At 40.4% G+C, this 23,550-nt stretch overlaps 1 protein-coding gene across 1 annotated transcript in view; it reads left to right on the top strand.

Annotated features, from left to right (window-relative positions):
• Positions 1-23,550, top strand: part of LOC112110664 (CLIP-associating protein 2) — a 271,547-nt gene that overhangs the window by 179,735 nt on the left and 68,262 nt on the right. The window contains exons 21-23 of the mRNA XM_029914219.1: positions 776-877; positions 17,041-17,211; positions 18,322-18,429. Of these exons, the coding sequence (XP_029770079.1) occupies positions 776-877; positions 17,041-17,211; positions 18,322-18,429 (381 nt within the window). The remainder of the gene's footprint in view (positions 1-775; positions 878-17,040; positions 17,212-18,321; positions 18,430-23,550) is intronic.

Here is a 23,550-nt window from a genome sequence, read left to right as displayed (position 1 = left end):
CTCAGTACTTCCTTTTGTAAAACAAGGATAGTATTTCTCTACCTCACATGGATGTTGAGACTTATTCATTAGTCTTTGCAAAGTTCTTTGAGAACCTTGTATGGAAATTGCTATAAAGCATAAAGAATTTCTTTTGTGTCCACATCCATAGGCATGAGTATAGTGGTATCCTGAGGTACAGAGAAGATTGCAGGTCTCTAAAAACCGGAGCAGTGCTGCTCAGCATTGTTGGCAAGAATCCTCAGTGGCGTGTTCAAAAGAGAGCCAGGGTTGGCTTTGTTACCTAGAGGATGAAAAAGGAAAGTTAATAAAATTACAGCCTTCAAGTAGTAATGAGTAGAGTATGATATTTGTTACATTAGGTACTTCTCTCCTCCTAAATTATAAAATATTTTCCTTGACTCTTACTTCATAAGCTTTACATTTAAAAATATAAAATCAGTGTATTTCTGGAGAAAACTAGAGTTATCTAATTTGGTGTTGATGAAGATGAGCTAGTTTTAATTTTAAAAATTGATAGTGTATAAATTCTTTATTGAAGTACTTACAGTCAGAAAGAAAAGTGTTTGTGTTTCTTAACTTGCAGTTAAATCTATCGCGGTATTTAATTTTCTATTATGAGTTGGTTTTTTTCAAGTGAGGTTTGGATGATTGAGTTTTCCAGTATGTAAATCTTCAGTTTTCAACTATAGTAACGTAATAAAACATTCATTAACACTATGAGATCTCTATTCGTGATGAAGACTATTTTCTTAATGTCATTTTTACTTTATAGGTCGTATACGAACAAAGCTTTCAACACCGTCTGTTGGAATTGGAAATTCAAAGACAGATTCTAGAGGACGTAGTCGAACGAAAGTGGTCTCTCAATCTCAGCGTATGTATTTATCAGTAATACTTGATAAAAAGATAGGCCATATGCTTAGCATACATTCATTGACCAATGGCAATGGTCAAAGCTAATATAAAAAACATAAGCCGCATACTGAGTTGTTGTTCTGTGCCTTAGGTTCATCATCGCCAGACAAAAATGAAGGTATTTTTTTTTTTTCGGTGCTTTGGGTCAGTAGTATTTGCATGCTTTTGAAATCTTTGATAATTTGTGTTGTCATATTTTTCGGAGAAAAATTAGGGCTAGTTCACCCCTTAAAATAGGTTGTATAACAGGTAATAGGTTGTATTACTACTTTGTAGTCTTAAAAAACCCCAGCAAAATCTTCTGTACTAACTAGCTAGAATACTTAAAAATGTAATATCAGAAATTAGGTTAAGTGGGTGGTGTCTTTTTGTACTTATAGATGACCTGAAAATCCTAGTTCTTCGGTACCCAAATCCTCTTATTTTTTAGTTAATAGTAGTCTAAAAGTATAATTCAGTAATTGTGTTTTCCCCTCTACTTTTCACTATAAAGTAGACACTGCCATTGCCACCTGGGTGCACTCTAGTTTCCTACATATCGCCAGTATCTTTACTCCTCAACTTTCCTTTTGTTTTGCATTTAATTTTTCTTTTTAAATTCTTCACTGAGGGTTTTTCACTGGGACTTTTTTCTACCTCAGCAGCAATAGAAATAGTTTAATTTTGGAGCTAAAATTATTGGTGGTGGTTATTTAAAATATACAATGTTTTAAAAGTGATTTATGCTATGTAGGCTTTAAATGATTTTTAAAATTTTGAAATGACAGTGCATTCTTAAGGTTTGAAATTAACAATATGTATAGGCTTGGAAGGATTAGATATTTATCAGTAAACGTCTATTTCACTGTACACATATAAACCAATGAAAAAATATTTCCACTGATGATGATTAAAACTTACAGACAGACACCATAAGAAAAATGATGTTTGAGAATTTATTAGAGTTTGATTTAAGGATATTTACTTTGCATATTTTGACATGTGATGTTGACAGTTTGTTTTTTAACAGTTATAAACCTTTAACTTCTTCGAGAGATGGTCTCTGTTGTATTCCACTGAGGGTTTACGCATGCACACCATGCATCCAGAGCTAGAGAATTTGAAAATAGTGTCCACTGGTCCATGCGTGAGCCCTGGTTTGCTTCATGATTTCATCTGAGGTGATAAAAGGCGAGGCGGAGCAACCGCGTCTTCAGTTCCTTCTCATCACCGCCTGGTCCAGATTGGAACTTTCTGTGTCTTTGTCTTTGAAGCACTTTTAAAAACATGGTTGTACATAGTTTTAGAATTTTACAATTTATAATGTTTTTAGCTGTTTTATCGTAGTTTATTGTAATGTTAGTGATTAGGATAGATAGTTGGGGGGGGGGTGTTTTCCCTACCCTCCCTCCTGCTCTTCCCAGTACTCTCACGTGGGTACAATGCCTAAGACTCTGAGCTTCAAATTCTGTGCCTCCTGCCTGTGTTCCTTCTCAGTCAGCGACAAACACCAGTGCTGCCTCTACTGCTTGGGAGAAGCCCACATTACATCACGGTGCAATATTTGCCAGTCTTTCCACAGCTGTACCCGAAAAGGTTGGGGCCTTTGCCTCCAGAAGCACCTTATGAAAGTCTCCATGAGGACTCGCTTAGACCCCGGCCAGGGAAATCCACCCCACCCCATCCCACCCCAGTACATCGGTCTGAAACAGCTAGGTACGCATCTCTTGCTACTGTGTCCGGATCCAGCACTGGTGGTACTACCATTGTGGACCTCACGCCGGGGACTAGTCTGGAGGTAAGGAAGCATTCCCATAAGTGTGGCGTTAAGTTTTCCTTGAAAACAAAGAAAGAAGATACTGCTTCCATGAGTTCGAGTCACAGAGAGGGAGTGCACTCTAAAGTGCATAAACACGAAAAGAAGTCCCACAAGCAAGGGGATCTGGTGGTCCCAGGTACCAAACTGTAGGTACCGTCAACATTGGCACCCCATAAAGTGTGGGACCTGTGCAGTCCAGGGAAGTCCACTACTCCACCACCACTTACCCCTGACATCAGGAAGATTGGGAAAAGCACCCGAGCCCCAGGTCATCTTCATTTTAGAGGAACCGAGATTGTCTCGCATGTTGTGATCCTCGACCTCTTGGGAGACTTTCTCCCCCTCATGACATGCCACCCCTCACCTCCTGCTCCAATGGTCTACACGCTTCTGCCGACTCTGATGGTACCACCAAAGGAACTGTAGTCCACCTTCTCATCTTCGGAAGAGTTGGATGATGGAAAGGGACCATCAATTCCCTTCAGCAGTACATGTATTCTAGAAGGCCATCTGGATCGTGCAATACCATATGATGAACCACCATGGACCCACTGGTTCCCCACGCAAGGGGATCTGCCTCAACTCCCTCCAGATTGAGCATACTGGCCTTATTGTGGGCAATGGTCCCAATACTTCCCTCTCAGAACTCACCTGGTCCGCAAGGGAGACTTCATCTGTCTCCCCATTAAAGGGGCCGTTGAGTAGAAGCTCAGATCCAATCCTGGAAGAGAAGCCCTTTAGCCCAGTTCCAACAGTGCCACTGGAACCGGAGAGATTCCCTTCCTCTTCCCCAGACAAGGCAGTGACTTCAGCGTCCCCTTTGCCTTTAGCTAATTCCAGGGTCTCCTGCATGGAGTAGTGGGGGAGCTTCACATCCCCTTGGAGGAAATCCGGGATACACAGCATAAACTCCTGGATATTCTCCATTCATCTGCACCAACTAGTGTCGCACTGCCCATCAATGATGCTGACCTTAAACCAGCTGATATGGCACACAACGGCCACATGCACACCTACCTCCAAGGGAAAAGCAATGATATGTTCCATCTAAGGGGTCTTAGTTTCTTTTCTTACACACAGCCCGAACCCACTTGTGGGTCAGGCAGCAACTGAACAATCCAGGCAACAACACGCACCTTCCACATCATCCATCAGAGAGGGCAAGCAATTGGACCTTTTGGGCCGTAAGGTCTTTTCCTTGGTCAGTCTCCAATTCAGGATTTTGAACTATCAGGTATTACTAGCCAAATATGTTTTCCTGAATTATAGCAAACTGGAGGAATTTGCTGAAAACGTCCTCCGCAAGATTGGGCTTATTTCCAGGTGATCATAGAGGAAGGGAAGCTGGTGGCAAGAACAATGCTCCAACCAGTGGTGGATGTGGCAGATACTTCTTCCAGGACTATGGCTGCAAGCATAGTCATGCGGAGGGGATCGTGGCTCCACTCCTGTGTTTTTCCTCGGGAGGTACAGAACACTATAGAAGACTTCCCTTTTGATGAATCCCATCTTTTTAATCAAAAACTGATGATTCCCTTCATACTCTCAAAGACTCCAAAACTACCCTATGTTCTCTGGGTATTTTTATGCCTGCTCCGAAGTGTAAGCTTCAGCACCTGCCACCCACACTATGCTACATAGCCTCCCAGTTTTTCCACCAGAGACCTTATGCACATCCACAGAAGAGACAAAGGACAGAGATTCCCACCCTCCGGGACCACCTTCACAGGCTTCCTCCTTGCAGATGCAATCCCCAGCTAAAAGGTATTTCGAAGACATTCTTGACAGCTGTCAGCCATCTTGCCCCCTTAAGAGGCCATGCAACCATCTTACCCCCTTAAGAGGCACTCTTTTTCCAAGCTTGGAGTGCAATAACAACAGACACATGGGTGCTAAATATCATCCACCATGGCTGTATGATTGAATTAATCACGCTACCTCCTCCACAGCCCCCCGATCCCTCCTCAGGGTCTACCGTCATGACAGCATCTTCACCCAAGAAGTGAACTCCTTACTACAATGGGGAGTGATAGATGGTGTTTCCTTGGAATATCACGGGACCGGATTCTATTCAATTTACTTCCTGATACCTGAGAAGAAAGGCAGACGGAGACTAATTCTAGACCTCCAGCTTTTCAGTCGCTTAATTCGCAAGCCCAAGTTTCGTATGGTCACACTAGCAGCAATTTCCCATCACTAGAAAAAGGCATGTGGGATCTCAATATGCAACACGCTCTCACATAGACATCCATCCAGCCCACAGATGATTCCCCATTTTCACGTCTGCTCCATTTCCAAAACAGGGTTCTCCCTTTCGGACTAACTACTGCTCCCAGTGTCGTCTTCAGGGTTTTTGCAGTCATGGTGGCCTACATCAGACGTCATGGAGTCCTGGTATTCCCATATCTCAACAACTGGCTCCTGGCTGCTCAGTCCAGACGCAAAGCCTAAGTTTCAACATCCGTGTTGCTCAGCCTTCTTTCATCCCTCGGGATCAGTATCAGTGTTTAAAAATCAACCTTGGACCCCACACAACCCACAGGTTTTATAGGGGCCACAATCAACTCAGTCATAGCACAGGCCTACCTACCAAGGGACAGGTTCCATACACTGAGAGAACTCATAACTTCCGCTAACAATCCTTATGTCCATGCCAGGACTTGTTTGTCGCTCCTTGGCCACATGGCTTCTTATACATATGTCACCACCTTCGCTCAACTCCATCTTCGCTGCCTCCAGATGTGGCTTCAAACTGTTTTCTCGCCCAGCCATGGAGCTCGTGCTGACAGTCCCTCCAGTGTACTCTCAGCCTTCCAGTGGTGGATGGACCCACGTCATGTCTGAATAGCGGTTCTCCTCCTTCCCGGACAAGACGATCATCACCGATGCATCCCTCATAGACTGGGGAGCACACATGGATGATCACATGACACAGGGAACATGGACTACTCAGGAATCCAGGATGAACATCAACATCCTGGAAGTCCAGGCTGTAAGGAAAGCATGTAAGAAAAGCCTTTCATCTGTTCCCGTCATGTTCTTATCCTGTCGGACAACACCTCCACTGTTTTCCACATCAACAAACGGGGGCAAAGGTCAACCGTTCTGTGTGTAAAAGCAGTCAACCTCTGGAACTGGTGCATCACCCACTTGTCTGCAGCTTCTCTCTCAGGGAAACAGAACGTGATTGCGGACTCAATTATCAGGCAGTTTGCAATCGACCACAAGTGGGAACTCGACCACATGTAACTCACTACATGTTCAACTGATGGGGGATGCCAACCAGAGACCTCTTCACCTCTCACGTAAACAGCAAATGCAACATGTATTACCCTGGGGAGGTCTCAGACACCACTCTCAGAGCGATACTCTCATACTGTCCTGGTCAGACCAAAATAACTATGCCTCACCTCCTCTATTGCTCCTACCACAAGTATTCCACAAGATCAGACTAGACAGAGCATCAGTCATTCTGATAGCCCCCTGCAGGCCCAGACAATTCTAGTTTCCCAACCACCCGTCCATCAATTCCCATCCCCACCATTCACGATCTGCTGGTGCACTACAACAGCTAGATCCCAATCCATAGGTGCTCCACCTCAGAGTATGGTATTTGGATGGGCATCGTCTCTAGAACAGGCTTGTTCCACAGACATGCAAAACATCCTCTCCAGCAGCAAAACATCCTCTCAGCCTCATCTCTCTAGGAGTCCACCTAGCTGCGATTAGTGCCTTCCACCCTCCCAGTGGAAGGGCACTCAGTCTTTACACACCCATTAACTGTTAGGTTCTGGAAGGGCCTCATCAGAACCTTCCCTCCCATCAAACCCTTTGCTCCCCAGTGAAATCTTAACCTAGTTCTATTTGTAGTAACAAAACCACCCTTCGAACTGTTGGCATCGTGCTCTATGTTCCTCTTTTCCTTGAAAAGTCGCCTTTCTTGTTGCTATCACTTCTGCGAGAAGGGTCGGTGAACTTGGGTCCAAGATGGTGGAATCCCCTTTTATGATTTTTATGAGTCTCTCTGTGCCTGCATCCCAAATTTCTACCAATGGTCACCTCCCAGTTTCACATTAATCCATTCACTTACCTGTTTTCTTCCCGAAGCCACGCACATTTGCAGAGGAATGATGACTCTACTCCCTAGACATCCGATGGGCCTTGGCCTTCTATCTACAGAGGACAAGCCTCATCAGGAAGTCCCCCAGACCGTTGGTGACAGTAGCAGAAAAACTCAAGGTCAGACAGTCTCCACCCAGAGAATCTCCAAGTGGATTTTGGGTTGCATTACACTTTGCTATCAACTCTCTGGCCTCCTTCTGCCCACTGGGATGCAGGATCATTCCACGTGAGCTCAGGCTTTGACCACAGCCTCCCTCTACGACATGCCGCTCCAGGGACATCTGTGGAGTGGCCATGTGGAGTTCAGTGCACACCTTTGCTACACACTATCCCTTGGTACAGGACTTGACAGCAGATGCCTTCTTCAGCATGGCAATCCTCTGCTCAACAGTTCCATCTCCATCCTTGCACCCTCCTCCAACTTAGGTACTCCTTATTAATCACCCTCAGTTGAGTACACTAGGGACCATCACTCAAAGAAGAGGTTACTTATCTGTAACTGGAAGTTCTTAGAGATGTGTTGTCCCTATCTGTATTCCACTTCCCACCCTCCTTCCCCTCTGCTATGGATCTGTTGGATTTGTGGTGGAAAAGGAAGTGGAGATGCTGTTGGTCCGCCTTGCCCTTTATCATCTCGGATGAAACCATGAGGTGAACCAGGGCACATGCGCAGACCAACGGATACTACTTTCAAATTCTCCAACTCCAGACACATGGTGCGCATGCAAAACCCTCAGTGGAATACGGATAGGGAACACACATCTCGAAGAACCTTCAGTTACAGGTAAGTAACCATCTCTTTTTGAATCACAGCATCTGTTGTAGTTAAATTGTTGTCTGACCCCTCATTGTCTGACACCCCCCATAATTTCCCACAACTGTAAACATTTAAAATTGATAAAAATAAAAAATGCTTGAAACCCATAATTATGCTCAACCATGAAAACATAAATTGATAAAAATAATGCTTAAAAATAAACAGTGATGATATTCATGAAAATTATAAAAAAAAAAAATCAGATTCTTCCAAACCTAAATATATGTGGTCATTAAATGTGGGTTTTTGGCTTTTTTTTGTTTGTTTGTTTTTGTTTGTTTTAACATTATCAGTTTTGATTTTAAAAAAATGTTATCCCATTCCACTCAGTATACATTTTTGTACAAAACATTTTTTTTAATTAACAATTTGGGGCCCGATTTTCAAACATGCACCTGCACTTATATACGGCTAATTACTGTGCAGTTACCAGGACAGCACAAACAAATACTGTCAGGTACAAGTAATCAGTATGTAAACTTTTTGTTTATAAAGTTGGCAAGTTTGTTATTAAACCGAAGAGACACATGACACCCCCAATATAATTTTAACCACTTTTCAGAGTAGAATGATGCTTTAAAGTGCACAGAAAGTGTAGTAACTTAAAAAGGTCATTAGTCCATAATATACCCTTTTTTTAGATAGTCATGGAATAGCAGAAATTAAAAGTGAACAAATTCATTTGGTTATAAAATCTTCCTTACTATAAGTTTGCATTAATTTTTCAGTAACAATTTCCTGAAGGCCTTTTTATTTTCAAAGGGACGCTGGTCAAACTTGGCCCAGAATTTGCAGGTTCTGTGAAAACAAGCTTTTACAAAATCTAAAGACCAACAGACATATGCATTATACCCATAAAAGAGCTTTATTAATCAAGACATTTTGATGGGAAATTACTCAAAATAAATGGCAAAAAAGGGTTATACCTAAATCATTGATGGATATTCAGTTTCTGCAGAGGTGGTCAGTGTTAAGAGGTTTGTATTCTAATTCAATTTTAGCTAATTAATTCTTCACATTCAATAAAATGTAAACTTAAGCTTTTAAATTGTATTTTACTGGTAATTGTGGTTGTTTGCAAAAGAACTCACTTTCTGTTTGGATCAGAGCCTGAAGGGATGAGTTGGGTAGAACTCCCTGATGTGCTACTGAAATAATTGGATGGCTTTACATATGGTAGTATGGAAAAATAAATCATTCCCTCCCCCCTTCCTAACTGGCAGCCCTCCTCCCACTCAGAGCTGAATCCTTCAGCAGAGCTCATTGCTTACAAATATCAGGAGTGTGACAAATAAGAATTCCTAGACAATGTAAAAGAGGACTAATAGAACAAATAAACATAAGAACATAACTTAATAATGGCCATACTGGGTCAGACCAAAAGCCCATCCAGCCCAGTATCCTGTCTTCCAACAGAGGCCAATGCCAGGTGTCCCAGAGGGAATGAACAGAATAGGTGATCATCAAGTGATCCATCCCCTGTTGCCCATTCTCAGCTTCTGGCAGACAGAGGCTAGGGACACCATGCCTGCCCATCCTAGCTAATAGCCATTGATGGACCTATCCTCCATGAATTTATCTAGTTCTTTTTTGAACCTGTTATAATCTTGGCCTTTACAACATCCTCTGGCAAAGAGTTCCACAGGTTGACTGTGTGTTGTGTGAAGAAATACTTCCTTTTGTTTGTTTTAAACCTGCTGCCTATTAATTTAATTTGGTGACCCCTAATTCTTGTGTTATGAGAAGGAGTAAATAATATTTATTTACTTTCTCCACACCAGTCATGATTTTATAGACCTCTATCATATCCCCCCTTAGCTGTCTCTTTTCCAAGCTGGAAAATCCCAGTTTTATTAATCTCGTCTCATATGGAAGCCGTTCCAGACCCCTAATCATTTTTGTTGTCCTTCTCTGAACCTTTTCCCAACTCCAGTATAAATAAAAGTGGACAGGAGAGGGGCAACTGAAGCACAAGGGTGCCTGACGTGTTGTGGCATAATTTTTTTAAAATTCTAATTTAAATGAGAATTATTGACATGAAACTGTGAGTGAAAAGTTCCAGATTGGTCAGACCATTTTATAATGGGTTACATATTAGACTAAGGCCTGGTCTACACTAACCCCCCAAGTCGAAGTAAGGTACGCAACTTCAGCTACGTGAATAACGTAGCTGAAGTCGACATACCTTACTTCGAACTTACCGCTGTTCAGACGCGGTCCACACGGGGCAGGCAGGCTCCCCCGTCGACTCCGCGGTACTCCTCTCGTTGAGATGGAGTACCACAGTCGACGGTGAGCACTTCCTGGTTCGATTTATCGCGTCCAGACCAGACGCGATAAATCGAACCAGGAAGTTCGATTTCCAGCCTCCGAACTAGCGGCTAAGTATAGACCAGCCCTTAGATTCCCACCTCTTACAAATAATTGTAGTACAGCGTTCCCCTTCTGTTGTCTTAGACGAAGTCTCCATATTTTAAAAAAAAAGTCATTTTAAAACAATACATTATTGTCTCATCTGGCAGTATAAATTCTTTTGAAACTAAAACCATTGTGCTATAATTTAGGGATAGAGCTGTACTTCAAGTTTCAAGGGTATGTATTTAAAGGCTAGGATATTTGACTGATACTCGCAAGGTTGGGTAGTTTTGTGGGGGAGGGGAAATACGTAATTGTAACTAGGGATTTTGGAGGAACTTTCCTCCTACTCCCACCCTCAGAGCTATTTGTAAATAGACAGTCATATTAAATACATTTATACAGATCTGTATTGCAGTTAAGTCATGAATAGAAAAGTTGCTACTCTTGTTTTCAATTTGGTTCCGGCTAATTTATTAGGGTTTGCATGGTGTTACTATATTTATCTCTATTAGAGAAAAAGAATAGATTTTCTGATTGAAAAAAAATTATTTTGCTTTTCCTTCAGATGGATTATAATAAAGGAAATAATAGAAAGTTAGAATGACAAAATTTAGTTAGGTCTAAATATTTTGACTCATTTTATAATTATCTGAAAGTATCTTGTCAGATTACAAATGTGTTCCAGTACCTGTGCTTCCCTTTTCGGAGCTGTTTTGATCACCTCACTCCCAGCCAAATTTTCCATCATTGTTTTTGTCTTGAATAAGAAAATGTTTGTGGCCTTTCGTGAAAATTGCTTTCTTCAGCTTTTAAATCTTTATTTTTTTGCAGTCTAATATTACCTGAAAATATTCTGGAAGTTGAGTTCATATTTAATTGAAAATAATGTAATTCTTTAGTATTATGCAGTTAGAAAGATGGAAACTTGTAATTTGCTTTTGCAGCTTTGCTTCATCTGATTTGTACACAAGCATCTGAACCTAGTTCTTTAGTTGTGGAAGCTACTAAAATGCATTGCTTTTCGCATAACCCTTTTGTGGCTTTTTTCTCCTGTGTGAACTGACTAAAGCTTTCTTGTTTCCATTTGCCATCCATTTTTAATCTGCTCTGCTCCCTCCCTCTTCATGGATTATAAACCTTTACCCTAATCCTGCCTTTTACACTTGTTCAGGATCACAGTCTGCTAACCCCATTGGTGGTAAGACTCTTAAAATTTGTGTGTGCATTGTTGTTTGATCATTTGTCTACATATCCCTAACATAGGACCCTATTCAGCAGAAATTCCAGCTCACTTTCCATGGTCCTACAACAATTTAATTTAATGTAATTCTTAGAAGGAAAAACATTTCTTCTTTGTAATTGTGGAGTATCATCTTTGTAATTTTTTTTCTTCCACTATCAAAATAGCACTGATTGTTTAGACCTGCAACTGCTCATGCTACTGTGTGTAAGGTGAACAGTTCAGCGAGTCCAGTGTACCCCACAGTAGCGGTCAACCAGATGTAACAAACATCTAGAAGTAGCAGAGTGATGTATATAACTTTATATTGATCAAGCACACTTTTTGCATTTAGCGAAGGGGAAGGGTAAAGGATTATCAGGTTTTGCAAGCTTCTTCAGGGAATCTGCTGGAAATTCTCTAGTACAGAGGACAGTTATTCTATATTCTGCCAGGTCTTTCTGAATTAATTGGGATGGGCTGAATGATATGCAGAAGGTCTGCATGAGCTCTTAATTCTCACAAAACTACATAAAACTAGTAGAAATGTCTGCTTTTCATCTCCGTAACAGAAACTAGGTTCATGACTTCCGTGCTGCACAATATTGCATGTCTCATTTTTGCTGAATAGGCCCATAGATAGAAAAGGGCATCTTGCTAAATAATCATTTCAAGTCTCAATTCAACCAACAAATCATATAGTCTATGCATGGCGCATTGTTTTCAGTTTCCCGCCTCCCTCTGCGCGGACCCCCTCCCCACCCCCCCACACACATTTTTTCAGTCATTTCTTTTCTATCAAGCTTTAATGATCTTGTGGTCCGAAAATATGCCTGTGGACTTTTTATTGTTACAGCATCTTTGCTTTTTGGTTGACACTGGTAGTTCTTGTAATGTAAGAGTACTATGAAACTTACTTAAGCTGATAGACATCTTACAGCGTTGCTATGCTTACACTGTTTCTTTCTTTTAAATGGGGCTAGGAAAATTATTATAGGCTTCATTTCACTGAGCTGATTTTGGTTAAAAATAGCTTTGCTTTTTAATTAAGATTTTTAGGTGAAATTGTTTTTATTCTGCATTTGGCAACAATGACATATAATTAAACTGATTATTGCTATAAAATAGAGTTTTAATTAGAGTATCGGTAAGGGATATGAATGGACCATTTGTTAGGTATTAAAATGTAAGATATCCACAGCTGAAACTTCAAAGGATGAAGATAGTCTAGGTAAAAGTGACCAATTTCTTCCAATGGATGCAATGTGCTAAAATTGAAGATCAAATTTCTAATAAATTGTATATTTTTTATGAATAAAATTTGCTAAGATACTTCAACAAAGAATTTTAACATCTTGATCAGGTGTGTTTTTTCATAATGTGTTCCAAAGGTTGAAAATTGTAGTTTTAAAAAAGCTTTCTTAATTGAATTTTTAGAATAACTTCCATGGAAGTCAGTGGGAGTCTTTCCATTGTCTACAGTCAGTGTTAGAGGATTGGGCTCCAAGAGAGTAGGATTTGAAGAAATACCAGGGCCTACTTCATCTTTTACATGTTTAGAAAATACGATAGTTATTTGTTGTGTTATGAAAATCAAGGTGATCAGTCCAGGGATGTTACAGAAGAAAATTATCTATTTGGTTTAACGACTGGTGGTTCACAAATTGCAATATGTGACCAACAGTCCCATATAATTTTAAAAATGAACACACAGTTGTTGTTCTACTATATATTCCCTATGGGTGCCCCACCATAGGATGTGCATATGCCTGTGCGCTCTCAATCGAAGACTGTGAAGTGTCCGTGGGCATACACAGAGAGGTGCCTTGTGCTTTGAACAGGGAACATAAGGAGTTGCAAGCCTGCCATCACAAAGTTCCTTTTCAACCACTTGCGGCTCGAAAGAGTCTGATGTATTCAGCTTCCCACCTTCACTTTGTGAATTCTTTACTTCATTTATTTGTTTTAGTAATTTCTTTTAGTTTATCTATTTTCATTGTTACCTTTATTTTGCATAGCAACTGTTATGTTGGTTGGGGGCAGGAGAATTTCTTCCCTTCTTCTTCTTTGATCTTTTGTTCTGTGTTGGAACCAGGGGTTGAGACTTGCCACAAGCACTTTCCCCATATTGATGGACACTCCAGCTGCCTGCGGTGTTTGGGGGGACTCTCACAAGTCACAACCCTTCTAAATGCAAGGTCTGTCTGGATTTCAAAGGCAGATCCAAGAGAACAGGAAGACTAGACTAAGACTAGACTTAAGCTCCTGTTAATAGAGCTTGCCCTAGCGCTGGAGGTGTATGCTTCTCCCCCTCCAAGTCCCAGTACATTAGGTTCTATGTTGCAGACTGCCTCAATCACAGTTGTTGACTTGTTTACAGCCCTGGACGATAAAACCATGTACAGGAGGAGCAAGAGTCTCAGGCTGAGATCTCACCTTCATCTCTGAAGTCCTCTTCATCTCCAGATGAGGTGCTATTGCCACCACTGCTCTCCTATGCTGATGATTTTAGCTTTCCAGGATCTCATGAAAAGGCTAGTGGATTCACTTCAAATCCCACTAGAGGAAGTCCAAGAGTTGGTGGACAGAGGTCCAGGCAGCAGTGTCCAGACCATTAAACACTATTCCCATCTTTGGGACTCTGCATCAACCACAAAAAATACGCACTATCTGCAGTACAGAGAGGAGACTTTATAGGAGTTACTCTGGACTTCACAACAGCAAGAGCCTACCTACTGAGGAGAGATTCTTCACCCTATCCAACCAAAGCTCAACATTGCAGTGCAGCCCACAAACAGTGAGAATTTGTCTGTAGGTCTTAGGCCACATGTCAGCCTCCAGGTATGTGACACCCCATGTGAGGATGCACCTCAGGTTGCTTCTATACGTGGATAAGGACAGTGTATATTCCAAACTGACATAGCCTTTCCTAAGATATCACAATGCCTTAGAAGGTTTTGGACTGTCTTACATGATGGAAGGACACATGGAAGGTCTGTATTGGAACTCCATTCTTGTATCCAGCACCTTTGAAGACCCTCACAATAGACGCATCTCTGGGATGGGAGCTCATCTACAGGGAGACTTAGCACAGAAATCAGTGCTCCAAACCAGTGTCTGGAGTTAAAAACAGATTGATATGCTTGCCAACACTTCTCTCACACCATACAAAGTCACTCAGAGTAATGCTGAACAATAGGGTAGCAATGTATTAAGTCAATTGCCAGGGCAGAGCAAGACCCCAGTCCTTATGTGCATAGTTATTAAGGCTGGAATCTGGTCTCTCTCTCATCAGATAGAAATATCGGCAGCCTGTTTACCAGATCTCCACAATACAATCGCAGACTCCTTGAGCAGGCACTTCTGGCGAGATCATGAATGGGAATTCAAGGACTCTGTCTTCCACAGGATCTGCCAGACCTGAGGTATACCGGGGTAGACCTCTTTGCTACCCTGAACAAAATGAAATGTTTCCTGTTCTATTGCAATGGATGTTACAGCTATGGGTATGTCTACACCCAGCCGCTAGTTCGGCGGCTGGGAATCGAAGTTCTGGGTTCGACTTATCGCGTCTTGTCTGGACGCGATAAGTCGAACCAGGAAGTGATCGCCGTCGACTGCGGTACTCCAGCTATATGAGAGGAGTACCGCGGCGTCGACGGGGGAGCCTGCCTGCCGCGTGTGGAACGAGGTAAGTTCGAACTAAGGTACTTCGACTTCAGCTACATTATTCACGTAGCTGAAGTTGCGTACCTTAGTTCAAATTGGGGGGGTAAGTGTAGACCAGGCCTATGACTCTCTGGGGAATGCCCTGATAACAACATGGCCTTGTACCCTCTTTGTGCTTACCTAGCTATACCATTAATCCTCAAGACTCTTCTCAAGCTGCACTGAGAAGGAGCATGAGCTAGCCTCGTATCACCTGCTTGGCTGAGACAGGTGTGGTACTCAAACCTCATCCACCTCTTGGGGAAGGTAACACCCCTCAGATTTCCTATTACAAAAGACCTATTGGCACAGGTATTCATCGATCCCATCCCCTTCTCTCTGAATCTGAGAACCTGGCTGCTCGGTGACTCTCAAGCATGGAATTGACCTTTTTGGCTAGAGTTCAGTCAGTTTTCTTATCTAGTAGAAAGCCTAGTACTCATAAAACTTGCAAAGGTGCAAGCACTTCCAATCATTGTGCTCCCTCACATCTTCTAAAGGCTAGGAAGTTCTGCTTTCTAACATCCTGGGCTACCTATTTGAATTAGACACATAGGGTTTCTCAATTAGCTCTATCAGAGTGCATCTGTCACCATCACAGCCTTCCACTCATCTATCCGGGGCTTCTCAGTCTTTGCCACACCCTACAGCAATCAGATTTCTTCAGGGCATATACAACTTGCTTCTGCCATTCGACAGCTGGCTCCCCAGTGGGACTTCAACTGATTTTGAATGCCCTAAAAAAAAATCCCCCTTCAAACCAATGGCAACCTGCTCTCTCTCCCCAAAATTTTGTACCTAATTGCCTTCACCTCAGCAAGGTGAATGGGGGAGTGGGAAGATCTCATGGTGGACCCAGCATGTACCACCTTCTACAAAGACAAGATTATATTACATCCCTATCCTTGCTTCCTCCCAGATGTTATATTCCTCCCTTGGAATATGAGATTAACCAGGAAATTCACCTACCAGTTTTCTGCCCAAACCTTGTGCCGCCAGAGAATAAACCTTTGTCCACTGAATGTCAGGAGGGCCCTTGCTTTCTATCTAAACCATTCTTGGCATCTCTCAGACTATTTGTATCAATTGCAGATAGGATGAAGGGTCAACCGATTTCCACACAAACTAAGTGGGTTTTGAATGCATCTTGACCTGCTCTGAAAATGCTGGTGTTCACAGAGTAACAGCACATTCCATTAGTGCTCAGTCCAGATCTGTAACTTCACTGAAGGATGTTGCCAGAGCAGAAATCTGCAGGACTCCTATTTGGTCTTCTGTGCATGCCTTTGCCAAACATTGCTTCATTTTATCTGCTTCCCGAGATAACTCATTTGGTGATGTGGTTTTTGTGTGTGTCCTGGACTTACCTCCTCACTGAGCTTCTGCTTGGGTGTCTCCTACAACGGAGCACCCATAGGGACATATACTCGAAGAAGAAGGAAAGGTTACTTCCTTACAGTAACTTGAGTTCTTTGGGATGTTTTGTCCTTAAATGTGCTCCACCTCCCACCCTCATTCCCCTCTGCTGTGGAATTCAGCTTCGCTGTCAAGAAGGAACTGAGTGGTGACCGGCTGACATCTCTCAAGATGCACTCTTTCAGAGCAGGAGGAACTGCTTTGTACAGGCATGGGCTCACAGACACTACGTTGCAGTCTCCAATCGAGGATGCATGGGCTTGCATACATCCTATGGTGGAGCACCCATAGGGACAAAACCTCTTGAACTCAAATTGCTGTAAGGTAAGTAACCTCTCCATCTTCACATTCGGGAATATTGGATGCTTTTGTAAATACTAGTGAAAGGAATAATATTTTTGGTGTGCGGTTACAATTGCTTGCTATGGTGCTCATATAGTCCTAAATACCATGATAAGAGTTTTCAGACTTGCAGGGATATTTTTATACCTATACCTTGTGAGAGGTGCTTTATTTTTAAAACTAGATGTAGATCTTACAGATTTTTCTCAAATTTTACATTTTATCTTGTAAGTTCTTCCAAACTATTTTTTTCAAACCATTTCAGTCAAACATGTTGTTTTTCTGTTTTTTTATCCTCGCTATTTATCTGAAGTTATTTATTTTTACTTATTTTGCCTTCAGCTGGTAGTCGATCTGGATCTCCTGGAAGAGTTTTGACTACAACTGCACTTTCAACTATGAACACAGGGGTTCAGAGAATATTAGTCAATCCAGCAACAGCACAAAAACGGAGCAAGATCCCACGAAGCCAAGGATGCAGTAGAGAAGCAAGTCCTTCTAGATTGTCAGTAGGTAAGAACTATCAAGTAACCTTTTTAGGTTTCTTTACAGATGGTGTTACTTTATGCATTTGGTGCCTAGTTACAGATGGTGGGGCTGGAAAACATATAATTGAAACTCTAAAATCTGACTGGGGACCCGCAAAGCCAACTCCCAAGGGAGGCCTATGATTTGCAACAGTTTCAAATTTAAGGTGGGACTATGAAGTTTGCTGTTCTCTGAATGCACTGATCTATGCTCCATGCTTACTCTTAAGCAAAGAAAAGGAAGTGTGGAAGGAGCAAGTGAATAGGAGCCCCTATAAAAATCCAACGTTGTTGGGAACCCTCAAAATCTTTATGGCAGCCTAGAAACACTGAAAACTGGGAAGAAGACATCAAGACAATTAGCGTCCTTGAAATACTTGTTTTATTGTGTGTGTGTGTGTGTGTAGTGTAGTGTAGTGTAGTGTAGTGTAGTGTAAAAATGAATGTATTATGCTTCATATTTCCCCCAAGTACAGCCTCATGGTATAACTCAATTATCTATACTCTCTTGAAATATGTCAATAAATAAAACTGAGGTTACTGCTATCCGTAAGCTGGTTTTCTATAGTATTTTTATTTAGTTTTACCTTACCTTTACCTTAAACTGAATTATTCCCCCCCTTTTTAAATAGATTGTTGTACTGTACACTAGTGTAGCAAAAGCAGCATTTATTTCCACATTAGAAAAGAAAGATTAGCTGGAACTAAACTGAGTAAGTTATTGAATGAACTACTCTGTTTGTATGCTCTTCACAGGCTGTACTGATTAATGTTTCAACTATAATCTGAAAAAAGTTACCATCCTTTTCAAGCATTTTTTCAACTTTCTTTAGAGAGGTTCCAAATTCACGTTAGTTTATGTTGTGGCGAAGATACTTTCATCTGAACTGGCAGCATTTAGTGCAATTCGTCAAATTCATAAAATGTCAGAAAGAAGATAATACTGTAATGCTACATGAATAGAGGCAACGTCTGTTCTTAGAAATACATAATTGATCTGATTTATTGCACAAACAAAATTACATTAAAACTACAACTTTTCTTGTGTCTTCTCCCTTTCTGTGCTGCTGTTTGTCTGTACACTGAATCATACTAGCACGAGGCAGCCGCATTCCTCGACCTAGTGTGAGTCAGGGGTGCAGTCGGGAGGCCAGCCGTGAAAGTAGCAGGGACACAAGCCCTGTCCGCTCTTTTCCACCCCTTGGTAAGTACTTGGAGACCTTCGTTGTGCCTATTTATGCCTTTCATTATCTGCATCTAATGAACCCATGCCTTCTTCATTTAGCTTATAGTAGGTAACCATTATTTTCTTTGAACTCATTTGCCATTTACTTTGCTGGAGTATTGATCAACGTGTGAATGAAATGCACGTTAAAAAAGTAAATGCCACACTGGTATTAGTCTTATCCTTTACACCAAGAACCTGGGAAGATAACCTCACCACACAGTTCCTAGATTGAGGCTTTAAAAAGGGCAGTTCTGCTCAGAAAAGTGACTGTAAAAATGGTGTTGTAAGATTACATGTTTTTGTCTTGATTTCAATATGAAATGCATATAAATAAAAAACTAACTGTGACTAGGTTTGCTCGAGCTCAAAACCTGGGTTTTTCTTCCTGTTCCCTGGATCAGATAGATCGGATTGATAACTGGTTTTATATTGCAGGAATAATAGGAATTATAGTGCAGTTACTAAACAATTCTATTGATAGAAAAGAAAAAATATTGTTATATTGTCACGCTAGTGAGAGTGTAAATAGAAGTAAAAAAACAAATTTTAATTCTATTTTTGTCACTGAAGTAAGTCAGTATGAATCTCAGTGCAGATTAGTAGCAGATCCATTGAGTTAGAAGATGCCAGTTTCATGCAGTCATTTTTCAAAGCAGACTTGCACTGTAAGAATAGTCTACATTTTTTTGGAAATAAATGGAAGCAAATAGTAAGGGCCCTTGTCAGAGTGGGTGAACCTAAATCCAGTTTTGAAACCTACTTTCAGTGTCTCAAAAACAGGATAACACACAATTAACATAGGTCGCTATATGGGGGAGAGGAGGTTGGCAACTTCTTTACATTTCAGATTTGCACAACCACAGATACTTCAGACTTCTTTCCTAGAGCTACTGTCAACAATGACACAGCTTTCACATGCAATGCTGCAATTTACTGGCCTGACACTTAAAATATTTGCAAGTATCAAACTGACAAGTATTTACAAAACTCAAACGGAAGTACAGGAACCACATAGTTGGCTTTAAAAAAATCAGTAGCTTCTAATCATAAATCATTTTATCTGGTTGAAAGTTGCCTATGATTTAGGTAGCAGACTTGTCTTGAAAAGATAATTTTAGTTGGTTTAGGGCTCCTTCTGTAAGGTAGAAAATGTATCACTTGAAGGTTCTATTTGAAATTTACCTACTTTGTATGAATTTATAATAGATTTTTAGTGCCTTTTTTATTTCTTCCCAGTTCAGTATAGTCTACAGCAAAGATACCTTGCTTCCAACTCCTCATCTCACTCCCAAAATATTAAGATATTTACTCTATTTTCAACCTCAAAGTGAGGCACCACAGTATATTCCTAATTAGCATCTGAAAGTCTGATCCTTATTTTGGGCTGTTAAGGCAGTTTGCACCTTTCAGCCTTATTTTTACTGGCAAAGAGTTGGGTAAATAAATGGAAGCTGTCTTAGTATCTAATGCTAATTTAACCAGATGCTATTTAATCAGGAAACCTAATGAAAGAGCACGTTATATAAGATCCACTAGTCAGCTCTTATAGGTTCTGTGGTGTACTATGTATTTGTTTTCAAAAAGCAGTGTGTTTTCAGATACTTCTGTGCTTCTTTTGCTACTCTGCAGCTTGAATTTGAACAGTTTAATTGCTTGCATGTTGTATATGATTGACGTGTTATGCCAAGCCAAATGCTCCATATTTTTAAAACACCGTTATTAAAATAACTTCATAATGTTGTTGTTAGACATTAGGTTACTGGGACAGCTGTTACTTGAAATGTTATTTTTGTTGTTGTTAATCAAGTTTTTAACCTCTGTGTTCAGATGCCAAATACCACGAGTAGGTTGTATCTGTTGCTTGTATCAAGAATGTAAAATAACCCCTATGGAAATCAAGATTTAGTAAAAATGTATGTTCCTGAAATAAATATCACAGGACTTCTTACCTTTCTATTTCCTGATTTCTTTGTTTTCAAATTTCCCTAGTGATTAGTTAAACCAGTTTGTCCTATTCCATATAATTAGTCTATTGTCAAATTTATTTCTTTAAATAATTCTGCAGACCATACTCTCTCGAATTTTCCACTGATTCCAATGGAATGTAGACTAAGTAAATCAGCTGTCTCAGTTGTTAGTTTTCTTTTATATAATGTATGTGACAATTTTACATATAACCCTTTTACAACTGTAGACTGTTGTTAATGGCTCCCAAAAAAGAATATTTTGTTTGCATAATGTCCCAAGTTTATGCCATTTCTATGTGTGGTGTATAAACCTTTTTGTAATCCCACATCACAGGGATTACAGATGCTGATATCAAAGAAGTGGCAGGAGGGCACCTATTTTAATTCACTGCTCTGAGAAACAAGTGATTTATATGCAACTGAATATTGATTTATGATATACAGTTAATTTTAAAGATTTATATTTTTCAAGATTACTTTCTAACTTCCTTTGACCAGAAAGTACATTATTTCTTAGTCCTTTTCAACATTTTTCATTATAACAAATCTTTAAAAATTTGGTAGAATAATAACCAAATTAAATAATTAGAGATGGTCCATTATAATATCAGGAGCACAAAGAGCACTCTTGAAGAAGAGATTGTGGAATAAAGTCAACTTTACCTGTTATAATATGTTATAGCCATGTATTAGCATATTTTGGCTTGCTTGTTTTATGTAATTGTGGGGGGAGAGGTTGCTTTAAATAGTATTCCTAGAGATATTATGAGCTCTTAATTCATATCTTGAGTGAATTTTCAGTGGAAGATTATAGAGAAATTGGTCCCACTATAGCATGTGTTCAAAGCCCTGCAGATAGCATGTGTCGCTGCCATTGATTTTGTGTTGTCTTTTATACTGCTGAGTGTCTAGTCGAGTATGCTGGCGCATGATTGCCAAAGAACCAAGCATCCAATAATATAGTTAGTGGGGGAGAAAAAAACATACTTCATAGTTAAATAACGTAAGCATATTTATATTGATGCAAAATATATTAAACATTGCTTAGTGGATTACAAAAATTACAATGAAAAAATGTCATCTATTGCATACTAAGTGGGCTTGACTTCACTGTAAAGTCAACTCAGGTTATAAGTGGAATGTTACCAGTAACTCGAGTCCTGTCCATACCAGGACTGATTGATTTAAATCACAGATTTTATTCATTATTTAAATCAGCAAGCAGGAAATCTTGATTTAATAACTAATTTCAATCTTGTTTTGCATTTGTACTTCAGTTATTTTCTTAAAGACAGGTTCATTCTCATTGGTTTGTATAACCATTAAAACATGCTGATTTGCAACCAAATATAGCCTTTACAGTAAATTTGGACATACTTCTTACTAATCAGGAGGATGTACAAGATCTATACACATGTATTTAATCAGTTATATAGTTTATCATACATTTGTTCAGATTCTTAATTTTTACAATTAGAAAATGGTGAATGATACAATTCTTTTCTAGTAGATTACAATTTTTTACTCAGGGTTGGTGTCAAGATATATTTGGATGGAAATGTGAATTAAATTTAAATAGTACAAAACCAGCATTTTTAAATTGTTAGTTAAATAAAACTACCTTAAATATGTTGATACATAAGAAAAACAAGTACGTTTATCAAAACATATTTTGCATTTAAAACTGATTAGTTAAAGAAAGGAAGTATTAACTGTAGTTAGTCAACTGATGGATTGTTTCTGGTCACCATGAGCCAGATTTTTGAAGGTATTTAAGTTTCATTTCCAAGGGAAGTTAATCCTAAAAACTAGAAGGACATGGCGACAGATTTTCAAAGGTATTTAGGCACCTAAAGATGCAGAAAGGTGCCTAGTGAGATTTTCAAAAGCAGTTAAGTAGGGTAGGTTCAACTCACGTAGGAATTGAAACCTAAATACCTTTGACAGTCTGGCCCCATGTCCTTCAAATGTTTAGTATTAGTAGATCTCATCCTCTCCCACGTGTTTTTATTGATAGATTGGAAGAGGAAAACAAGCTTTCCTGCTTTTTCAACTCCCAATCAGTTTCTCAGCTTTGAATGAACTAGTCCAAATGAAGAAAATATTCTCACTGTACCTGCTAGCTAAACTGAAACTAGAACTAGGCACAAGTTTCTCTGCACACCAGTAACTGAAAGTACTTACATTTGGAAAAATGTAAATACAGGTTGTACCTCTCTAGTCCGGCACCCTCGGGACCTGACCGGTGCCGAACCAGAGAATTTGCTGAACCACGGGAGGTCAATGCAGAGTGCCAGGGGGTCTCCATAGGCACGTATGTAGGGGGTGCTGCAGCACCCACAGGCAGTGGGCCAGCATGCCCCCCCCCCACCAGCATGGTCCCGCTGCCACCTGGGGTCCCGGCTGCCGGCCCCCAGCTGCTAGCTCCTCGCCTGGGGTCCCATCCCCCAGCCCCAGTTCATCGTCCTCCTTCCTGGAGCTTGAACGTTGTGAATCAGCTGTTCGCGATGCTCCGGAAGCGCTGGGAGGGAGGAGGAGGAGTTGGCAAGCGTGAGGCCACCAGCATGTGAGAGGCAGGGGAGGGAGTGGGGAGCTTGGTGCTGGTGAATGCTCTGAACCCACTAATTTTTCCACATGGGTGCTCTAGCCCCGGAGCACTCAGGGAGTCAGCACCTATGCCGGACCACAGATGTTGCCGGACCAGGGAGTGCCGGATTAGAGAGGTTCATCCTGTTCCAATATACACTCCATTGTAAAGACTGAAAATAATACAGATCCTTAATGCAGTACCTGACATTGTGACATATTTATAAAACTTGAGTTGACTTCAGAAATTAAAGATATTTTCACCTGATTCTAAATATAATTTAAAAAGCAGCACTCTTTAATCTCATTAAAATTTGAAGAAGCTAATTGATGTAACATATATTTTATTTATTTAAGTAGAATAATTGTAAATTTAGGCCTTAATAGAGTTTTAAAATTAAATTTGAAAATAAAACAGGTTTATTTTTAATACATAACTTTTCATTTACTTTTAAAAAATAATGTATTAAAAAAAACCCCTTTTTAAATCATTTTTTTTTATCCAGGCACAAAAAACATTAATTTGAGCCTAGTGGTACTTTTA

Source organism: Terrapene carolina, unplaced genomic scaffold, assembly GCF_002925995.2.
Source record: "Terrapene carolina triunguis isolate 2854851 unplaced genomic scaffold, T_m_triunguis-2.0 Scaffold33723, whole genome shotgun sequence".
NCBI lineage: Eukaryota > Metazoa > Chordata > Testudines > Emydidae > Terrapene > Terrapene triunguis.
The sequence above is the reverse complement of the archived record's forward strand: the minus strand, read 5'-3'. Positions and strand labels throughout refer to the sequence as shown.